The sequence below is a fragment of the Periophthalmus magnuspinnatus genome, chromosome 9 (genome assembly GCF_009829125.3).
Source record: "Periophthalmus magnuspinnatus isolate fPerMag1 chromosome 9, fPerMag1.2.pri, whole genome shotgun sequence".
NCBI lineage: Eukaryota > Metazoa > Chordata > Actinopteri > Gobiiformes > Gobiidae > Periophthalmus > Periophthalmus magnuspinnatus.
Window position 1 is genome coordinate 17,408,802 of NC_047134.1, and position 16,937 is coordinate 17,425,738.

General features: G+C 37.0%; 3 protein-coding genes and 1 long non-coding RNA gene across 4 annotated transcripts; 3 read left to right on the forward strand and 1 right to left on the reverse strand.

The window, feature by feature from the left end:
- The first annotated feature begins 1,300 nt into the window (after positions 1 to 1,300).
- LOC117376124 (potassium voltage-gated channel subfamily V member 2-like) lies at positions 1,301 to 4,176 on the forward strand. The gene is made up of 2 exons (XM_033972531.2): positions 1,301 to 2,742; positions 3,922 to 4,176. The coding sequence occupies exons 1-2, from the start codon at positions 1,414 to 1,416 to the stop codon at positions 4,174 to 4,176; spliced, it is 1,584 nt and encodes a 527-aa protein (XP_033828422.1). The 5' UTR covers positions 1,301 to 1,413.
- Positions 4,177 to 6,780: 2,604 nt separating this feature from the next.
- On the forward strand, positions 6,781 to 8,067 carry LOC117376621 (uncharacterized). Its single transcript, XR_004541779.2, has 4 exons — positions 6,781 to 6,920; positions 7,489 to 7,543; positions 7,626 to 7,724; positions 7,815 to 8,067. It is a non-coding gene; the product is annotated as an uncharacterized LOC117376621 (long non-coding RNA).
- Positions 8,068 to 9,866: 1,799 nt separating this feature from the next.
- Positions 9,867 to 11,708, forward strand: LOC117376620 (purpurin-like). Its single transcript, XM_033973135.2, has 6 exons — positions 9,867 to 10,021; positions 10,104 to 10,218; positions 10,409 to 10,545; positions 10,630 to 10,742; positions 10,879 to 11,091; positions 11,435 to 11,708. Exons 2-6 carry the CDS (start codon positions 10,105 to 10,107, stop codon positions 11,443 to 11,445), a joined length of 588 nt encoding a protein of 195 aa, XP_033829026.1. The 5' UTR covers positions 9,867 to 10,021; position 10,104; the 3' UTR covers positions 11,446 to 11,708.
- Positions 11,709 to 11,792: 84 nt separating this feature from the next.
- On the reverse strand, positions 11,793 to 16,681 carry idua (alpha-L-iduronidase). Its single transcript, XM_033973313.2, has 14 exons — positions 16,425 to 16,681; positions 16,015 to 16,155; positions 15,657 to 15,739; positions 15,481 to 15,588; positions 15,312 to 15,407; positions 14,823 to 15,025; positions 14,394 to 14,573; positions 13,977 to 14,193; positions 13,468 to 13,665; positions 12,925 to 13,046; positions 12,726 to 12,851; positions 12,495 to 12,571; positions 12,328 to 12,428; positions 11,793 to 12,197 (listed from the first exon to the last, which is right to left on the reverse strand). The coding sequence occupies exons 1-14, from the start codon at positions 16,574 to 16,576 to the stop codon at positions 12,097 to 12,099; spliced, it is 1,905 nt and encodes a 634-aa protein (XP_033829204.2). The 5' UTR covers positions 16,577 to 16,681; the 3' UTR covers positions 11,793 to 12,096.
- Positions 16,682 to 16,937: the final 256 nt, after the last annotated feature.

Sequence of the window (16,937 nt, forward strand, 5' to 3'; positions counted from 1 at the left end):
AATCCCCAGATTTCATCTCATGCGTCTTGGGCCAAGCCTACCTGTCAGATGATTCTTTGGATACACCCTGTTTGAGGCACATCTGCAAAGGTCAAGTTCAATGGTCAGATTATTGTAACAGAAAACAATCTGTGTTTGGATTTGCAGCTGTAAATATGAGGGAGCGTGTATGGCACAAGGATTTACATACCTACAGGAAGGATTATAATCTACATTCTTTCCTTCTAAGCTGCTTTGAAGAGACCACATCTGTAAACACTGGAAAAACAGTGGCAGGAAACTGTAGCGGACCTGAAGACCAGATAACAATATTGTAATCCTCCAGAAAATATGTGCATGTTATTCATATAGCTTATATGCATTTAAGTCCTTCTTTTGGGTCAGTTGTGATGAGAGAACTTAATGGTAAATACTATTAGTGAATGTAATATCAACAACAGGGCTTGGTCATAGTGGGAATCAAAATTCTGACCTTCGGAAATGCTCTACCCACTGAGCCACTGTTGCCCCATCAATGAAATATCTAAGGCTCAATATAAACTTTATTCACCTAATTCCTTTATTATAGTTTTTGTCCATGTGTTGGTTTAAATAACAAATCCAGTTCACACCCTGCTCTTATGACACACTGCACTAATAAGACTACCTTAAGTCTGGTGACTTTATTTAAATGTCACTGCATTAGCACCTTAAACACTTAATTATGTCATCTGGGTTAACACCAAGAAGCTGAAAAGTGCAGTTAATCCAAGTAGTCATGTAAATTTTATGAAGAAAAAAAAGAAACATTTTATTTGTGCAAAGTACCAAAAACAAAAATTGACCTTAATTCTGTATTGACGTAGGATTTTAAGTTATATATCCAAAACATTAATCATAATGTAGTATTTTGAATGAGATATTTCTACAACTCCTTTCAGCACCATTGTACAATCCTTTGGCATAGATAAAATTAGAAAAAAAAATGCTATGACACGCAATGGCATTTTTCAATCATAGCCTTCCAGTATGACTTCCTTTGAATAATCTGTGGGGATTGGAAGAAGATTAAAGCATGGCAGAGATGTCTATACATTTAAATGTAAGCAAATATGCAAAAGATGAATGATTATCATGTGTCTGATTTTGCTAAAAAATCTTAATTTTAATTGGTTGAAATTTATTTTAAAAAGTGCATTTATAGTGGGCATATGTTGACCCATGCCCAGCAGCCAATGCCATGACAGAGAGGCGGCAGCTCAACAGGGGATAATGGTATTTAGATGTCCTGTAAGCACGCGGATCCTCTCAGTCAGCAACATTAATGGGGCCATGAGGCATCCTGCTCATGTCCTGTGCTTAGGTGCAGGGGTATTAGACGCAGTAATGCTTCTATAGTCTGCATATTGTCTGCACTGTGCTCTGGGTTTCGAAATGGGGAGCACAGGGAAGGTTGTTACATTCTTCAACAGGAGGCAGAGTCTCTTCCCCAACTACAAAGTAGGAGACACTGGTTTTAACAGGAGGCCTTCAGAGATCGCTTATCCATTGGCCAAAGAGAGCTGTGTGAAGAACTGGAACTCTCTGCAGGAGCTGAGTCGGGATATCTACGACATCTATGCTGAGTATGAAGCGGAGTATGATGATGTGTATCCTCAGATTAAACAGATCTCACCATCCAAGAAGAACTACATGATCAACATCAATGTGGGAGGTAAACCCTATCAAATAGCCTACAAGATGGCAGCCAAGTACCCCAAGACAAGAATAGGTCGCCTGGCCACCTACACTGACCACAATATGAAGCTTGACCTGTGTGACGACTACATTGTGACCAATAATGAATACTTTTTTGACCGGGATCCAGATGTTTTCCACTGCATTTTTAACTTCTACAGAACTGGTGTGCTGTGGATTAAAGATGAGCTATGTCCACGTAACTTTTTAGAGGAGATCAACTACTGGGGGGTGCGTATCAAAAACACAAACCGCTGTTGTAGGATTTCTTTTGAGGAGCGACAGGATGAACTAAACGAGCAGCTAAAAATCCAGAGGGAGCTGGAGGCAGAGGTAGAGATTGAGGAGAATGAGGAGCTGTTTCACGACATGTTTATGGGCCAATCAAGACGAGTCATCTGGAACCTCATGGAGAAGCCTTTTTCATCTGTGAAGGCCAAACTCATGGCTGTAGCGTCTAGTCTGTTTGTATTGATCTCATTGGTGGCCATGACTTTAAACACAGTTGAAGAGATGCAGTACAAGACTCACAGTGGTCACCTGAGTGGCAAAACCTATTGGGAATACGTAGAGTCTATGTGCATTGCCTTTTTCACTATGGAGTATATACTTCGTTTAGTTTCCACACCAGACCTCAAAGCTTTCAGCAGGAGTGTCCTCAATACAGTGGACCTGATTGCTATATTACCAACCTATCTCCAAGGCATCCTGGAGCTTTTTGACAGCAGTGGCAACTATATAAAGCACGAGGCGGACATGCAGGCAGTGGGGCAGGTGGGCAAGCTTGGGCAAGTGCTGAGAATTATGAGACTAATGCGTATATTTCGTATATTAAAACTGGCCAGACACTCCACTGGGCTGAGAGCATTTGGATTCACTCTGCGCCAGTGTTACCAACAAGTGGGCTGCCTCTTTCTCTTCATAGCAATGGGAATATTCAGCTTCTCCGCCATGGTGTATACAGTGGAGCACGACATGCCACAGACAAACTTCACCAGTATACCTCATGCCTGGTGGTGGGCTGCTGTAAGTAGATTTACCTTGCCAAGAGCTGCAGGATATATAAATAATAACAGATGAAGACAATATATCTCTGTGCAGTGTTTATGTTATGAAAACTGTGGACAGCCAGGCAAACACATTTGTCAAACTAATTATATAAACAGGAGCCAAAATTACATTGTGGTGCAAGAGTAACCAAGTCAGTATGACCAAAGGAACAGTAAGTTAGTTTAGCAATGCCCATCAATTAATTTATCACAATTTAACACCTAATGTATGTGGGGACCTGTGGAGATGCTCAGAGTAAAGAAAATGTGATTAGAATAGAACATGTTGCCTTTGCTGCAGTCCCTTTTGTAAAAGTATCAAAAACCAGAAAATAATCCATGCTAAATCTAGTAATGAAACTAGATACTCATTTGAAATATCAATACATCAACATAAGTAAATGTGACTTTTCTGAACAGTTTTGCTCTTTGTTTTAATACAGTAGTATTAAAGAAAGTACTATTATTTGTGTTGAGATGATGTTGGATTGTTGAAAAATTTTACTATCATTGTGGTATAGAAAGTATAGAGTGGTATAGAGTATCAAGCCTTTTCATTAATACTTACAGTGAGTTTTAAATTTTGGTATTGTGACAACACTAATCCTTATAAAACTAGTTAACAGGTCATAGCAGTACCTATACTTATTCCTGCCTCTAATCCCGGAGAAGGAAATGATAATCCTTATAATCAGAGTAATGGGCTCCTGCTGCAGTGCCCAGGCAGTATTCCATTTTCCTTGACCCTAAAGAATGCAGTCCTCTATACAATCTGTTCATGTCCACTGCAGAGTTATATAGTTATATAGCAAATACAAATCAGCTTTGTGTTACTTCACATGCCAAAGATTGTGCATATTTTATTTTATACAGATGCAAGGTGCCATTGGTGGAGGATAATGAGTGGTACTATTGGGTTATTCAGTAGTACTGTATCTACATATTTGGAACAAATTTACATTTACTGATTGTAATTTTACATTTTCTTTTCTACCTTACATTAGATGCATTTCAATTATATTGTCTTTACACTTGCTAATACTAAATAAAAAATACATAACACCTGCATGTATACTATGTGAGCATTTGACATAAAAGCAAACTACACCAGACTGTCATTAAAAGTAAATGTTTTTTTCCATCTTACCTCCTTCAGGTGAGCATCTCCACTGTGGGCTATGGAGACGTGTATCCCGAGACCATACTGGGCCGAATCTTTGCCTTCATCTGCATTGCTTTTGGAATCATCCTCAATGGTCTGCCCATCTCAATCCTCTTCAATAAATTCTCTGACTATTACTCCAAACTCAAGTCCAACCAGTACACAGCCCACCAAAAGAAACGGGGCAAAATTAGGTTTGTTAAAAGGACAGTGCAGTCACTCAGCAAGGCTCTGGGCAATACACAATGATTTTTGATGTTTACATTATGGCTGTTAAATTTGATGAAATTACTTTTGTTGCAAACAACTGTAATTGTTGAGTGAAAATGATATGTAGCCATACTATGCAATTAGTATTTTCCAGTGCAAGTACAATAAGTTTGAAGAATGACTATTTAAAACATAAGTAATAGGCCTACATTCTATATTTGCTTTTTCCAGGAGAGCCTTTTTATTAATTTTCTCACTTTGTATATAGCTTCACAGTAAAAAAAAAAAAAAAAAAGATGGATTACCCTGTGTAAATAAATAACCGAGCGTTGGGTCACTATTGGACCAACACAACTCTGGATTATTCTGACCCAGCAGTTTGGGTTATTTTTTTAACACAACTATTTGGGTAATTTTTTCCGCCCAATTCTAGGTTACATTTTACTTCTCTAATGGGATAATTCTACCCAATAAATGGGTTAATGTTTATAATGACCACCACAGTGTGTTTTAAGAAACATTTATTTTCTTTAAAGCATTTTAAAATACATAAATGCATTCAAAACATATCACACCATTAACAGCAGCGCATTATTAATTCAGAAGTAAAATTATCATAAAAATTGTCCATGTTGTAGTTTGTTTTTGTGACAGAAGCTTGAGTGGTGACATTCCAGAGTTTCATTGACAGAAGATTCCACTTTGGGAACAGAGAGAAACATCATGTTTACAGGTAGAAAAGTGTGATGGAGAAATGTGAAGCTGAACCCAAACAGTGTGGCTTTATCTAAGAAACAACAACAGTTACAGTCGTTTCTCTGGAGTATCAGATGAGGTGGGTAATGGCTGCCCTGAATTGATGGAAAGTCTGTATTTGACCCATTTTGCTGGTTTGTGAGGATTTGACCCAGACTGCTGGGTAAACCAGGCAAAAGGTGGGAAAATGTCTATCATTCCATTGGATCCTGTTGATCCAGCATTTGAGTTAATCAAGGCAAGTTCATTTGTATAGCACAATTGGTACACAGAGCAATTTAAAGTGCTTTACGGAATAAGAAGGACATTAAAATCACAACAAAACAAATCAAAACATAAATAATCCCAAATAATCGTAATAAAATTAACGTTAAAAGGGGAAAAGTGCGGAATAAAAACCTTTATAAAAAACCTTTCAGTCATATGCACGGATAAACAGAAATGTTTTGAGCCTGGATTTAAACATTGCCAAAGCAGAGGCCTGTCGCACATCTTCAGGAAGGTTGTTCCAGGTTTTAGCTGCATAAAACTGACATGCTGATTCTCCATGTTTAATCCGGACTCTGGGCACCAGCAAGAGAGCAGTCCCTGAAGTCCTCAGAGTGCAAGAAAGTTCATATGGTACTAACATGTCGGAGATGTACTTTGGTGCTAAAAATGTCAGATTTGCGATTGGTCCACTCCTGCTCGGCCCTCCGGCACTCCCTTTTCTGTGCCCAGACCGAGTCATCATTCCTCCATGGTGCTTTCTGCTTATCTCCATTGGGGCAATGGTGTGCAGAACATTCAAAACACTCAAAGTCACAGAGTTCAACAAATCATTAGCATTAGAACATGAGGCATGAGGTTTGGGAATAACAGACAGGTCGAAGAAGACACAGAAATGATCGGACAGAGCAGCATCCACAACATTGACATTTGAAATATTTACTCCTTTTGCAATGAGCAGGTCCAGAGTGTGCCCTCTGTTGTGGGTGGGCTCGCTGACATGCTGAGTCAGACCAAAGGTTTCAAGGATCTGTCCTTGTTAGTTCTTAGTTCTTTAGCGTTTCTGTCAAACACATGCACATTAAAATCACCTGTAATGACTAAACCATTAAAGTCTGCACATACGACTGAAAGCATCTCAGTAAAATCATCAATAAAATTTTGAAAGTGCTGGGGAGGTTTGTATGACTACGTAGAGTATGGAGCATGATTGTTTTAGCTCCATTTTAAAGGATACATTGTCAAGAGCTGAAAACACCCCAAATGAGAACCTGTGAGCAACAAAATTATCTAAAAAAAACCGCACACACACCTCCACCCTTTTTGCCCTTGTATTTTATATTTGATATTTTTTCTAATAAAACGTAATGATCTTTATTTGCAAAAATAATAAATAAATAAATACATAAATAACTTTGTGCAGCTTTACCATGGATCCATGGTCTTGACTGACATCTACTGGATCAATTTAATTCATCTTTACTGACATCTACTGGAGAGCTACTTTTTTTTTTTTTTTTTTTTTTTACTTATTACACACAACCTTAAAAGTCCTGAAAGTTTTTTTGTATTGAAGTATCGAAGGCTGTAGTTTGCGAACTATAGGTATATGATTTAACCTAGTGCCTTTGCTACTGATAGAAATCTATGTGCCTAACTACTCTATCGCCTGCAACAACACTCTTTCTTCCATAATTCTATCTGATGTCATGGCGTGGGGTCTATATCCATCACATCCGGCGCACCAAGGGTGTCGGTGTTGCACAGATCTCGGCCAAAAAACGCATCACGAATATCACGAATATCTGCAATCTACACTGTCCCCTGCGCCAAGGATATGCTTCACTCGGAGCCTCTGCCTTTTGCGGTTCCGTCCACTGGGGGGCAGAAACCCCCACTGGCTCACTGCTCTTTACCATTAAACACAGACGGAACCATCTTCTCCCATAGTGCTTAGCGGTGGGAAAGTCACCTCTGCAGCTAAAGGCTAAAATATCACCACGATGGCTCCTCCTGTCGCTGTATCGCCTCTTATTAAGGTTTGTAACATAAAACAAAGATGTAAAAAGTGTCTGTTAGTGTTGTAATTGTGTGTTTTAAAGTAACTCGCTGTGGACTGTATACGAGAAAATGCTAAGCTTTAGTAGCCACAAGCTAACCGGACATGTAGACTACAAGGTGTTCTTGTCAATACAATGACAATAATAAAGCACAAACACATGGCTTTACATGATGGATAGCGATAACTCTGAGCACGTTTAAGAAAATAAATGTTGTCGCAACATGCTAATGAAATTTGGTGTTTTAAATCCAGCTAGCATGTTTAGTTAGCAGTTGTCATTGACAAGATAAGCACCAGCTTGTCAGGTAGTAATTATAACAAGTTCATATCGTGTTTGTTTTAACAAGAAGTAATAGTGCAGTAATGCACATGTGCACCAATGGTCACTGCAATGGTCAGCTCCCAAAATGTCCCCTCAAATAAAACGTGGCAAGTTTGAAGTCTGTTCTAATGCACAAACCTATACAACTATAATTGCAAATTTATTTAAGTCTAGCATGGTTAGTTGTCTTTTTGTCATCAGTAACGCTTATGTCTTACTGCAGACGGCAAGATATTCAGCTCTAATCGCTGGCATCTTTTATGGCAAGAAGAGATATGGTGAGTGGTTTGAGCAGCACACCTTAGACTGTATTCTGCATTGATGTTGAGGAAATTTTTTTTCTATCACCTTCTTGCACAGAACACCTGAAGCCCATTGCTGCAGAGGAGAAAAGGATAGCAGAGGAAGAGAAGAAGATCCGTGAAGAGCAGGAGCGCATTGCCAAGCAGCTAGCAGAAGGTAAGGATTGGATATCTCATGCAACAATCTTTAAGCACCATCTACAAATAAAACTTTATGTTGCTAACCTAATGTATCTCATTTTTGCAGCAAGTGAAGATACCATTTTGAAGTAAAGCTGAGTGAAGATGCCCGCTTATTTGTGCCGTTTTCTTGAGTCTTTTTAAGTAAAAGGATGTGGATTACTATTGCTCATAAACATCTTTCTCACTAAAACCCCTTACACTCATCATTCAGTGAAGCTGCTTGAGAATTATGGGAACAGGAATGCACCATACATTTGTTGTTTATTGACATGTGACCCATAGATTAGTGCTTTTTGGCACATAAGATAAATAAACATTACTTAAATAAAAGTATGAGTTGCATTAAATTTTTTTGGAAATGTGTATATAAGAAAGTCTTAAAGCAGGTCCACCCCTTGTATACTCTATAGGTGTTGGTCAGGTAAACGTAGAGCCACAACAAAAGTAAAGTCGGCTAAAAATACCTGGGAATTACCGGCAGTGCATATCTATGTTTGGAGCTGAGCCACTATGTCTCCTCAGGGCTGCTGAGATGTTGGAGGCAAAAAAAAACTAACACGCACCATGTACTTTGAGTAAGATTTGGTAAATACAAAGTAATACAAAAGTGTCATATTTAAATAAAATAAACTTCTGACATTAAAAAATATAATCCAGGATCCACCATATTCCGTCAGTTATAGTTGTTGTAACACTTTATGAGCCAATCTTATTTTGTAATATTAAATCTACCTTTTTGGCCACTGGATTCTTCCACTAACATGTATCAGGATTACAGTTTACCTCTTGTTGAGGACACCAAGGACAGCTGTTGCTTAACTTGTGTCAAACTCCAAATGGAAAATGCTAAACCATTATTGACATGACAAGGGAAATAAATCTACTCAATTGTTGAAATATATCCAATATTAAATTCAAAGTAATTAGTGGTATTTGCATCACTGGTTATTAATATAGTGTAATAAATATAAATTCTACAATCTGGAATGGAGACAATAATGAAGTGGAACATAATTAAACTTCAATGGAGAAAGTGGGATTAAAAACAGACAACACAAAATATGAACAATTTCAGGAAATACTGACCTCATAATGGTTTATTGTTTTGTCTACAGAGATACAACTTACCTTACCACAAATTATATTTTTTGAGAAACTAAAATACCATTTTGAGGCTAGATGATATGTTTTTCCATCCTTTGAGATAGAAAAGCAAAAAAACTGACATTTCTACCCCAGTGATTCAAAACTGTATCTTATTTTTTGTTTAAAGACTTAAAGTAATTAGCATTTAAACCTTTTTACTTCTTCATTGAACATATTTGAACATTCTGTTAATATTTGAGGATTCTGACGATAGTCTTCTAGAGGGTCTATTGGTGGTTTTCAGATTCTAAAATGTGACGTCATAATTCCAGATCAGGGGCAAGTACCAAATTTTCCAGTTGATTACACTGCTTTGCCATAAAATATCCAAAAGGTAAATTCATGCATGTTGAGCCTGATCATTTCTATTAGTGACAACAGCAAGGAACTCACTACAATACAACAAAAATCTGCATTTTAACAGTATTCACTTAGCTGCCCGCCATCTGTATTAAATATTATTGGCCTATAAAATGTTATGTCATCTGAAACTTGGTGTATTATTATTATTATTATTATTATTATTATTATTATTATTATTATTATTATTATTATTATTATTATTATTATTAATAATAATAATAATAATAATAATAATAATAATAATAATAATAATAATAATTTTGTATTTAATTATACATAGCTTATTTTAATACATGAGAAAATATTTGATTTTTTAAATTATTTCCTCACTGCCTTAAATCTTTTCATTGATCATAACCGTAAAATAAAGATATGTAATGTGAATACCTATATCACCATTGAATTTTCAAATCATGTAACATTCACACTCAATAACACGTGTTTAAAGTCGTCATGTCTGCCTTGTGACTAGGCTCAGGGCACTGTCACCTCAGAGTGTCTGTTGACATGGATCCTATTATATATCCAACAATTATATAAAGCCCACTCTCTGCTGAATGTATGGGTTCACAGGCTTACACTGGGGATTTTGTTAACTGGATTAGTACTAGATTTACGGTCTGTATTTAGGTTCAAGAAGTGAAAATAATCATTGAGCCTGTCTCTGTCTGGTATAAAAGGGCCCTCACTGCATCTTCTCACAACATCTCTGACAACTCTACCCCATAACAAGCTCTCCAGAGACCTCAAACATCACATCAGGTAAGGAACTATTTTAAAATGTATATGTACAATATACATTATTATTAGTAATAATAATGAATACTCAACTATTGTCTTTTAGGATGGACTTCCAAATGTTTGCCCTGGTGATGCTCTTTCTTGCCTGTGTGGAACAGAGCCTAGCTTCCTGTGTTGTGGAAAGCTTCACAGTGAAGGAGGACTTTGATCCCAAGAGGGTACATAAAATCTTCCACTATAGTTTGTCAATTCCATCATTAATATAGCTTCTCAAAATTACTTGCTAAATCTCTGAAGTAACATCAACAAGGATTTCAAAAAATGTATTAGCTGTTGAGTTTATAGTGAATGAATTTTGTGCAAAACTTTTTTAAATTTAAAGTAATATTTGTATTTTACCATTTCCAGTATGCAGGAAAGTGGTATGCTCTGCAGAAGAAGGACCCAGAGGGGCTGTTCCTTCAGGACAACATCTCAGCTGAATACACTATTGGAGATGATGGCGCCATGGTGGCCTCCTCCAGGGGCAGAGTTACACTGTTTGGGTCAGTACATAGGACATTGATAATGTTGTCTTGAAATCCTGTTTCACGGAAAACTCATCATTCTTTGCGCTTTCTTACATTTAGATTCTGGGTTGTGTGTGCTGACATGGCTGCCCAGTACTCTGTGCCTGACCCTGGTACTCCCGGCAAAATGTTCATGAACTATCAAGGACTTGCCAGCTACCTGTCCAGTGGAGGTAAGCTTTTCCAAAAATGCTAATTGCACATCAGTTTAGTCTTGTTTACTAGGATAAATTTAACCATGTTTGGATCTAGTTAATCGGCTGAGCTAAAGATATCCAAAGCGAAATCCAACTCTTTTTAATCCTCCAGGTGACAACTACTGGGTGATCGACACTGACTATGATAACTATGCCATCACCTATGCCTGCCGCACTCTGAAGGAGGATGGGTCTTGTGATGATGGCTACGCCCTGGTGTTCAGCCGCAGCCCCCGTGGTCTGCCCCCCGCCATCCAGAGAGTTGTCCGCCAGAAACAGGAGGAGATCTGCATGAGCGGACAGTTCCAGCCCGTTCTCCAGTCTGGTCAGTACCCTATCTTAAAGCATTTCAGCTGGTTTGATTGACTTGGTTTAAAATTCAACATTTTTAATGTTATTGACACCCTAACACCACAAAGATCAGGTGATCTTTTTTAATTACATTAAGCTAAATATTTAAGCAATATGTATTTAATTGTGATCAAGCCAATGTAATTTCATATAATAATGTAATATAATGTATTGAGAGATGACTGTTACCCTATTCAAAAAGCTGTTATATTATAGTCCAATTAGGCTCTTGACAATAAAGATTATAGGTGATTATCAGATTAGACTTTTGGAATATACACATTACTGACATTTCTGTCTCACTCTTGTCCTTTCAGGAGCCTGCTAAATTCATCACCAGACAACACTCAACACATTACCTCATTTACTCCCCAAACAAGACTTCATCCAAGACACAATTGGTTCAATAATCCTATTATGGATCTGTTTGTTGCTCACACTGTCCCTGTGAAAAAATTATCGGACCAATCCAATTTGATTTACTCCCAGCTCTGTCATTGTGGCACTATTGCTTTACCAGGTGGGGATCCAACACGACTGAAAGACTGTTTTGATGGTTGACATCTGCTGTAACTGGTAACAATAAATGTTGTTACAGTATGTATTGCTGTTGTCGTCACATTCTGTACATTAGCCAAATCCTAGTTGGAAGTTGGAATATTTGAATATTTTCATTTTATGAAAGACTACATTTTTATTAGAATATCAAAAAAACACAATGCATATAGGGCAATTAGGATTATAAAATAAAAGACATTAAATGAGGCTAATATAGAACAGAATAAAAATATATGATTGCTACAACAAACTTACTGTTATTAGCTAAATTATTATAGTTGAATCTTAAAATGTTAGTTAAGTATTTTGAATCTAATATCGATATGCCTTGCATTTATTCAGGAACCTTATTAACATAAAATACAAGATTATATAAAAATAAATATTCACACTGTACAATTGACAAAATTCTGTTTTTTTGTTAGCTGTGCTCTGAGTACTTCTCTGTAAGTGAATATGGACCAGGCCTGCCCCAATAGTCCACGGCTCTCACTCTGTACAGGCCACTCACCTCCTGGTCAACTGAGAGACAGAAAGAGGGAGAGCAAAATTACAACTGCCCAATGTTAACTTTTTGGTAACTACCTACTGTGGCTAGTGTGGTTCCTAGCCCTTTAGGATGTTCACTAATAATATATAAAAATGGTCTTACCAGGAGCATTAACATATGAGGTGAAAATAGTGTCTTGGACATTGATCCTTTTGAATTCACTGCCATCACCAGAAAATTCCACTTCAAAGGTTTTAATGCATCTGGAAGTACAGATGAATAAATCTTAATTTATATAATTGTAACTACTTAGGTATATTTATACCTACTTAGAGTTCACGCAGTGGTCTGACCAAACAATTAATACCTGGCTTGTAGTGATCCCAATGAAACGCAATCCATTTACCTACAAAAGACCAATACACAACACATGTGAATATGTTTACTACATTACATACATATAGTAAACATAGTGGATTATATAAACAGTGAAATATCTCTTCTTCTAGTTACTTATACTTTTAACATTGTATTGTAAACTTAAAAAAAAATGTTATTACCTGATCTGGAGCAACTTTGGGCCGGGCACAGACATGAATGAGTAGGACAGAGGGTAAAGACAATCTGGCTTTTAGGACCAGTGTATCTCCCCCGGGAACTGGCCAGGGCCCACCAATAACAGGCTCCTGAAAGAAACAGGTCAAATACATTTACATTTGTTGCATTTTACGTATATTGTTACTAGAAAGAGGCTGTTACCTGTGATCTTCTGAGCTTCCTAAAGTCTTCAGGCGTGGGGAAGTCTGGGCTGCCCATGCTTTGCCACAGTTTATATGAGTTGGTGGAATTATTGTCGATATAAAATGTGGAATACACAAGACCTGTGGCCAAATATACAGAGATATAGCTTTTACTTCACTGAGGATACTGAATATTGTTGCCAAAGACATGACTATGATGTTTCTAAAAGTAACCTCTATGTTGTTTTCAAAATACTTAAATGTTAGGTGTTACTATGAGCAACATTGGCTATGGTGGGAAATGTTAGATATCATATTTTTCAAATTAAAATGGCAAGATTTTTTTTTTTTAATAATATTTTTTAAATATATCTTACTTACTTATATCTTACTTGTAGTAAGACAAACTGTATAGATCTACAAGAGAAATTACTTGAATATAGTAGATCTCAAATTACAATATAATAATAATAATAATAGTTAACAACAATGAGAAGAATAGAATGTTAATAAACTCAAAATAATTAAACTATCTATAAAATTACAGAAGTTACAATTTTGCCTTTTAGCTTTGGCACTGATTTAATTGCCACAGTAACATCATCAGCGCTGGTTGAGGTCTGGTTGTCATCACTGTTATAAACCAGGACTGAGGTTTGCCAGCTGTCAGAGCCCCAGGACACTGCAGGTTTATGGGTGCTGGCTATAACCCCCAATGTTTCAGATGAGGGGGAAGCTTGAGACAGGACCTCAGTGTCTCCTGTAAGCAAAAAGATTAGGATTAAATATGGGTCTCTTATGTTAGATCATTTAACATTTCAATCAGTAAAGGAGGTGTCCTACATGATTTTTACGTTAATCTCTTTATTCAAATAAATAAGCTTAATGTAACTATGTAATTAAACATAAGATATTTTACAAGAATCTATTTAAAATAGTTGGTAGATAAGATGCTAACTTGGAGCATGTGAATGAACCAAATGTAAATTTTTTAGCAGACAAATGTAACTGAATGTTTTCACTTTAAATAAGAAGAACATTAAATAACAATTAAAAACATAATTTAGTTACCGAGTAAGGCAAGAAGTCCCATGACAGTAAGGACCGGTTTCCTGATCATTTGCACGTGAGGTGGCTGTGTGTTGTTGACCTGAAAGCGGGCTGTAAGGGTGCGCTGAGTAAACTGGTGCGGGTGGTAACTCAGGAAGGCATTGTCATTACTGAGAAGAGTGTAGTTTATTGTGTTGTTTGGATTTAACAACAATAGGTCTTGGTGCTGTTTTATAACCTGAATGAAACAAGCCTACCATTAGGAAAATTCACAAAATTAGTATCACACGGTCCTAAAGAACTGCAGATGAAAAAAAACAAAACAGAACAAAACAATAATTATGTGATTTACTAGTGGTCTTTGTGCATAATATTTTGACCACATTTTATCCCTGATTGCCGTATAAAATGACAATCATTTGTAAATTTCCATTTTACCTTGACCACCATTGCAGCATAAGTAACATCTGCCCTCCACTCCTGAGGCCTGGACCAGCCCACCAGGGGATCAGCCTCATCGTTGTAGATCGGGAGACTTTGAAATTTAGGGAAGCGCTTGTGTATCTCTCCTACTGTCTGGATTTCTTGTTGGAGGATGGGAAGAGAGTATCCTCCACCCTATAAGAAGTATTACAAATGAACAAAAATAAAGTGAAAAAATACTATTTATGATTTAATTGTATAAGGCCTAGACTATTTGAAGATATTCATATCTGAGTACCTTCAATGCCAAGGAAATGTACGTGAAATAAGTCAAATAATGTAATCAAAACTACTTGCAAGATTAACATTTTAGTCAAGTAACAAATCAAGATACAGCCTTTTAGTATAAAAGTGAGGAATATTTTGTTTATGTAGTTGTCCTACCTTTTTGTGTAAAGCGATATAGTCAAGTCTGACCCCTTTCTCGCCTGTGAAGAAGTTGGTGCCATTATAACAGTGTTGCAGCATGGCCCAGCAGTATGGAGAGTGTGGAGAGGTGTGACAGGAGTCTCCAGGACCCCCAAATTTGAGAAGGGGACTAGCAGCATGAAGGCCCTCTGAACAGGCATCATAATAGTTCAGGAAACCTAAAGAGAGCTCAGTTATAACAATATCAAATTTACCGCAATGATTACTCCTACAATGGCCATTACTAGTATGACTACTACTGATTCAAGTACTGATACTACTCTTATTCCAGCTGGCATAGTTGCTCTCCTTTATACTTCTAATGCTACTGCTACTTCCACTACACACCAGGTTCAAAGTGTGAAATTACCACTACTGTTTCAACTATCATAATTAATATGACATTGTACATTGATTACAATGACAAAGTAATTAATGGGTTCAAAAAATAAAAAGAGAACTTGCCTTGAATAGACACTGTGACATTATCAAAATCATGATTATTGGGCTCGTTCCATGTTTCAAAGTTCCACTGGGAGACTACTCCAAGGCCATATATGTCTGTAAATCAAAATCAGAGCAGGTTTTGAATGAGATAAACGCAGAACAGAAAGGATTACCATAATCCACCCACCAATATATCTCTTGGCAATTTGATAAATTAGGTTTCTCCATTCAACCACTTGAGATTTGTCTTCAAAGTCAGTGAAGAAGTTTGAGACACTACCCATTAATTCAAAACCTGAAATACAAATAGAATGTGGTTATTCTAAAACACAGATGAAAGTTTTCATTTTACTTTTGCTGTACCTGGTCGGAGTCCATTAGTCCATAACAGATCAATCAACTGATCAAGTTTAGTGAAGTTATAGTGAACCTCCCCCCCTAGTTTTCTAAAACATACATAAAACACAGATGAAAATTTATTACATTTTAAATAAATTAATTAGACTCTTTGTCATATGCAGTGCTATTCCCTCTAAATAATCAACATATGTATGTCCTCCTTGTGGTTGTTGTTATATGATGTGTGAAAATGTTTCATCTCATTTTTGTTTGCATTTATAGGCAATTTTTAACCACAATTGTCCCACTGAGAATGTCAAAATGTCTTTTTAGGGGAGTCTTCCCAAATCCCATATATGTATTATTGTCATATGTTTCTTACTGTGCAGAAACAAGCTCCAGCATCCAGTGAATTCGCACTTGTTGTAAGCCTCCATGAGGTACAGAGCCCACATAGGCAAGATTCAGACGTTGGTCGATGCTCAGGTCATAATGCTCTGCTTGTGTGTGAGGCAAAGGAGGACTAAAGAGAGAAATAAAAAGGCAAAAGATGGAAGACATTGAATTGGTAAGAAGTGCATAAGCCATATTAGATGTGGAAACTGAGGCCATCCTTAGAACCTCAACTTATATATTTATTTTGCCATGAAGTAGGCTACTGAGAATTACAAATGCAAGTTATCTTGAATTCTTGACCAACCTTTCTTTAAATCTCAATACTTTCTGTGAACTAGGCTATTCACATCAACTTGCCTAGGTAAAATGACGAACACTGTGAAGTCTAAAGCTTACCAGAACCCCGTGCTGCCCCAAAAATGTTTGAGCTCTCCCACTGGTTCACTGACATCAACTGTGATCTCACACAAACCGTCTGAAGTGTCGCTAAAGTGAAATAGTAATACAATACAAAATAATGTAACATTCATAACAGTAAACTTTAGCATTAGTAATTAAGTACAAGTATAACGCCGTGATTTACATGGCAGAGAAACACTTAAACCTAAAGGAGAGTAAAGGTGCAAACACGGATCTGTCACGTGACGAAGCGCAGTACAGGTCAGGTGACAGCGATGACGTAAAATATATGCGACCATAATATAGTTTTTAATCATAGAACCATTTTTATTCTAATAGATTTTTATGGGGGGGGGGGGGGACTATTCATGATAGTCATGGATCTATAATAAAACATTCTGTTTTTATTATATGATGATAGTACGTTTTATTAACATACAGAGTGGCGATAAAGTTTACTGCCAGTGAGTCTACCTGGATTCAGGTGAGGCAGTTTTATTAACTTTTTTT

What these genes read in the sequence shown, in the direction of transcription:
- LOC117376124 (XM_033972531.2), top strand. Translation starts at nt 1,414, where the DNA reads ATGGGGAGCACAGGGAAGGTTGTTACATTCTTCAACAGGAGGCAGAGT. An exon ending in ATGCCTGGTGGTGGGCTGCT is followed by an intron (nt 2,743 to 3,921) that starts GTAAGTAGATTT and finishes TACCTCCTTCAG; the next exon opens with GTGAGCATCTCCACTGTGGG.
- LOC117376620 (XM_033973135.2), top strand. Translation starts at nt 10,105, where the DNA reads ATGGACTTCCAAATGTTTGCCCTGGTGATGCTCTTTCTTGCCTGTGTG. An exon ending in GGCAGAGTTACACTGTTTGG is followed by an intron (nt 10,546 to 10,629) that starts GTCAGTACATAG and finishes TCTTACATTTAG; the next exon opens with ATTCTGGGTTGTGTGTGCTG. An exon ending in CAGCTACCTGTCCAGTGGAG is followed by an intron (nt 10,743 to 10,878) that starts GTAAGCTTTTCC and finishes TTAATCCTCCAG; the next exon opens with GTGACAACTACTGGGTGATC.
- idua (XM_033973313.2), bottom strand. Translation starts at nt 16,576, where the DNA reads ATGCTAAAGTTTACTGTTATGAATGTTACATTATTTTGTATTGTATTA. An exon ending in TGTCACAGTGTCTATTCAAG is followed by an intron (nt 15,026 to 15,311) that starts GCAAGTTCTCTT and finishes AGCTCTCTTTAG; the next exon opens with GTTTCCTGAACTATTATGAT. An exon ending in GGGACTTCTTGCCTTACTCG is followed by an intron (nt 13,666 to 13,976) that starts GTAACTAAATTA and finishes TTTTGCTTACAG; the next exon opens with GAGACACTGAGGTCCTGTCT.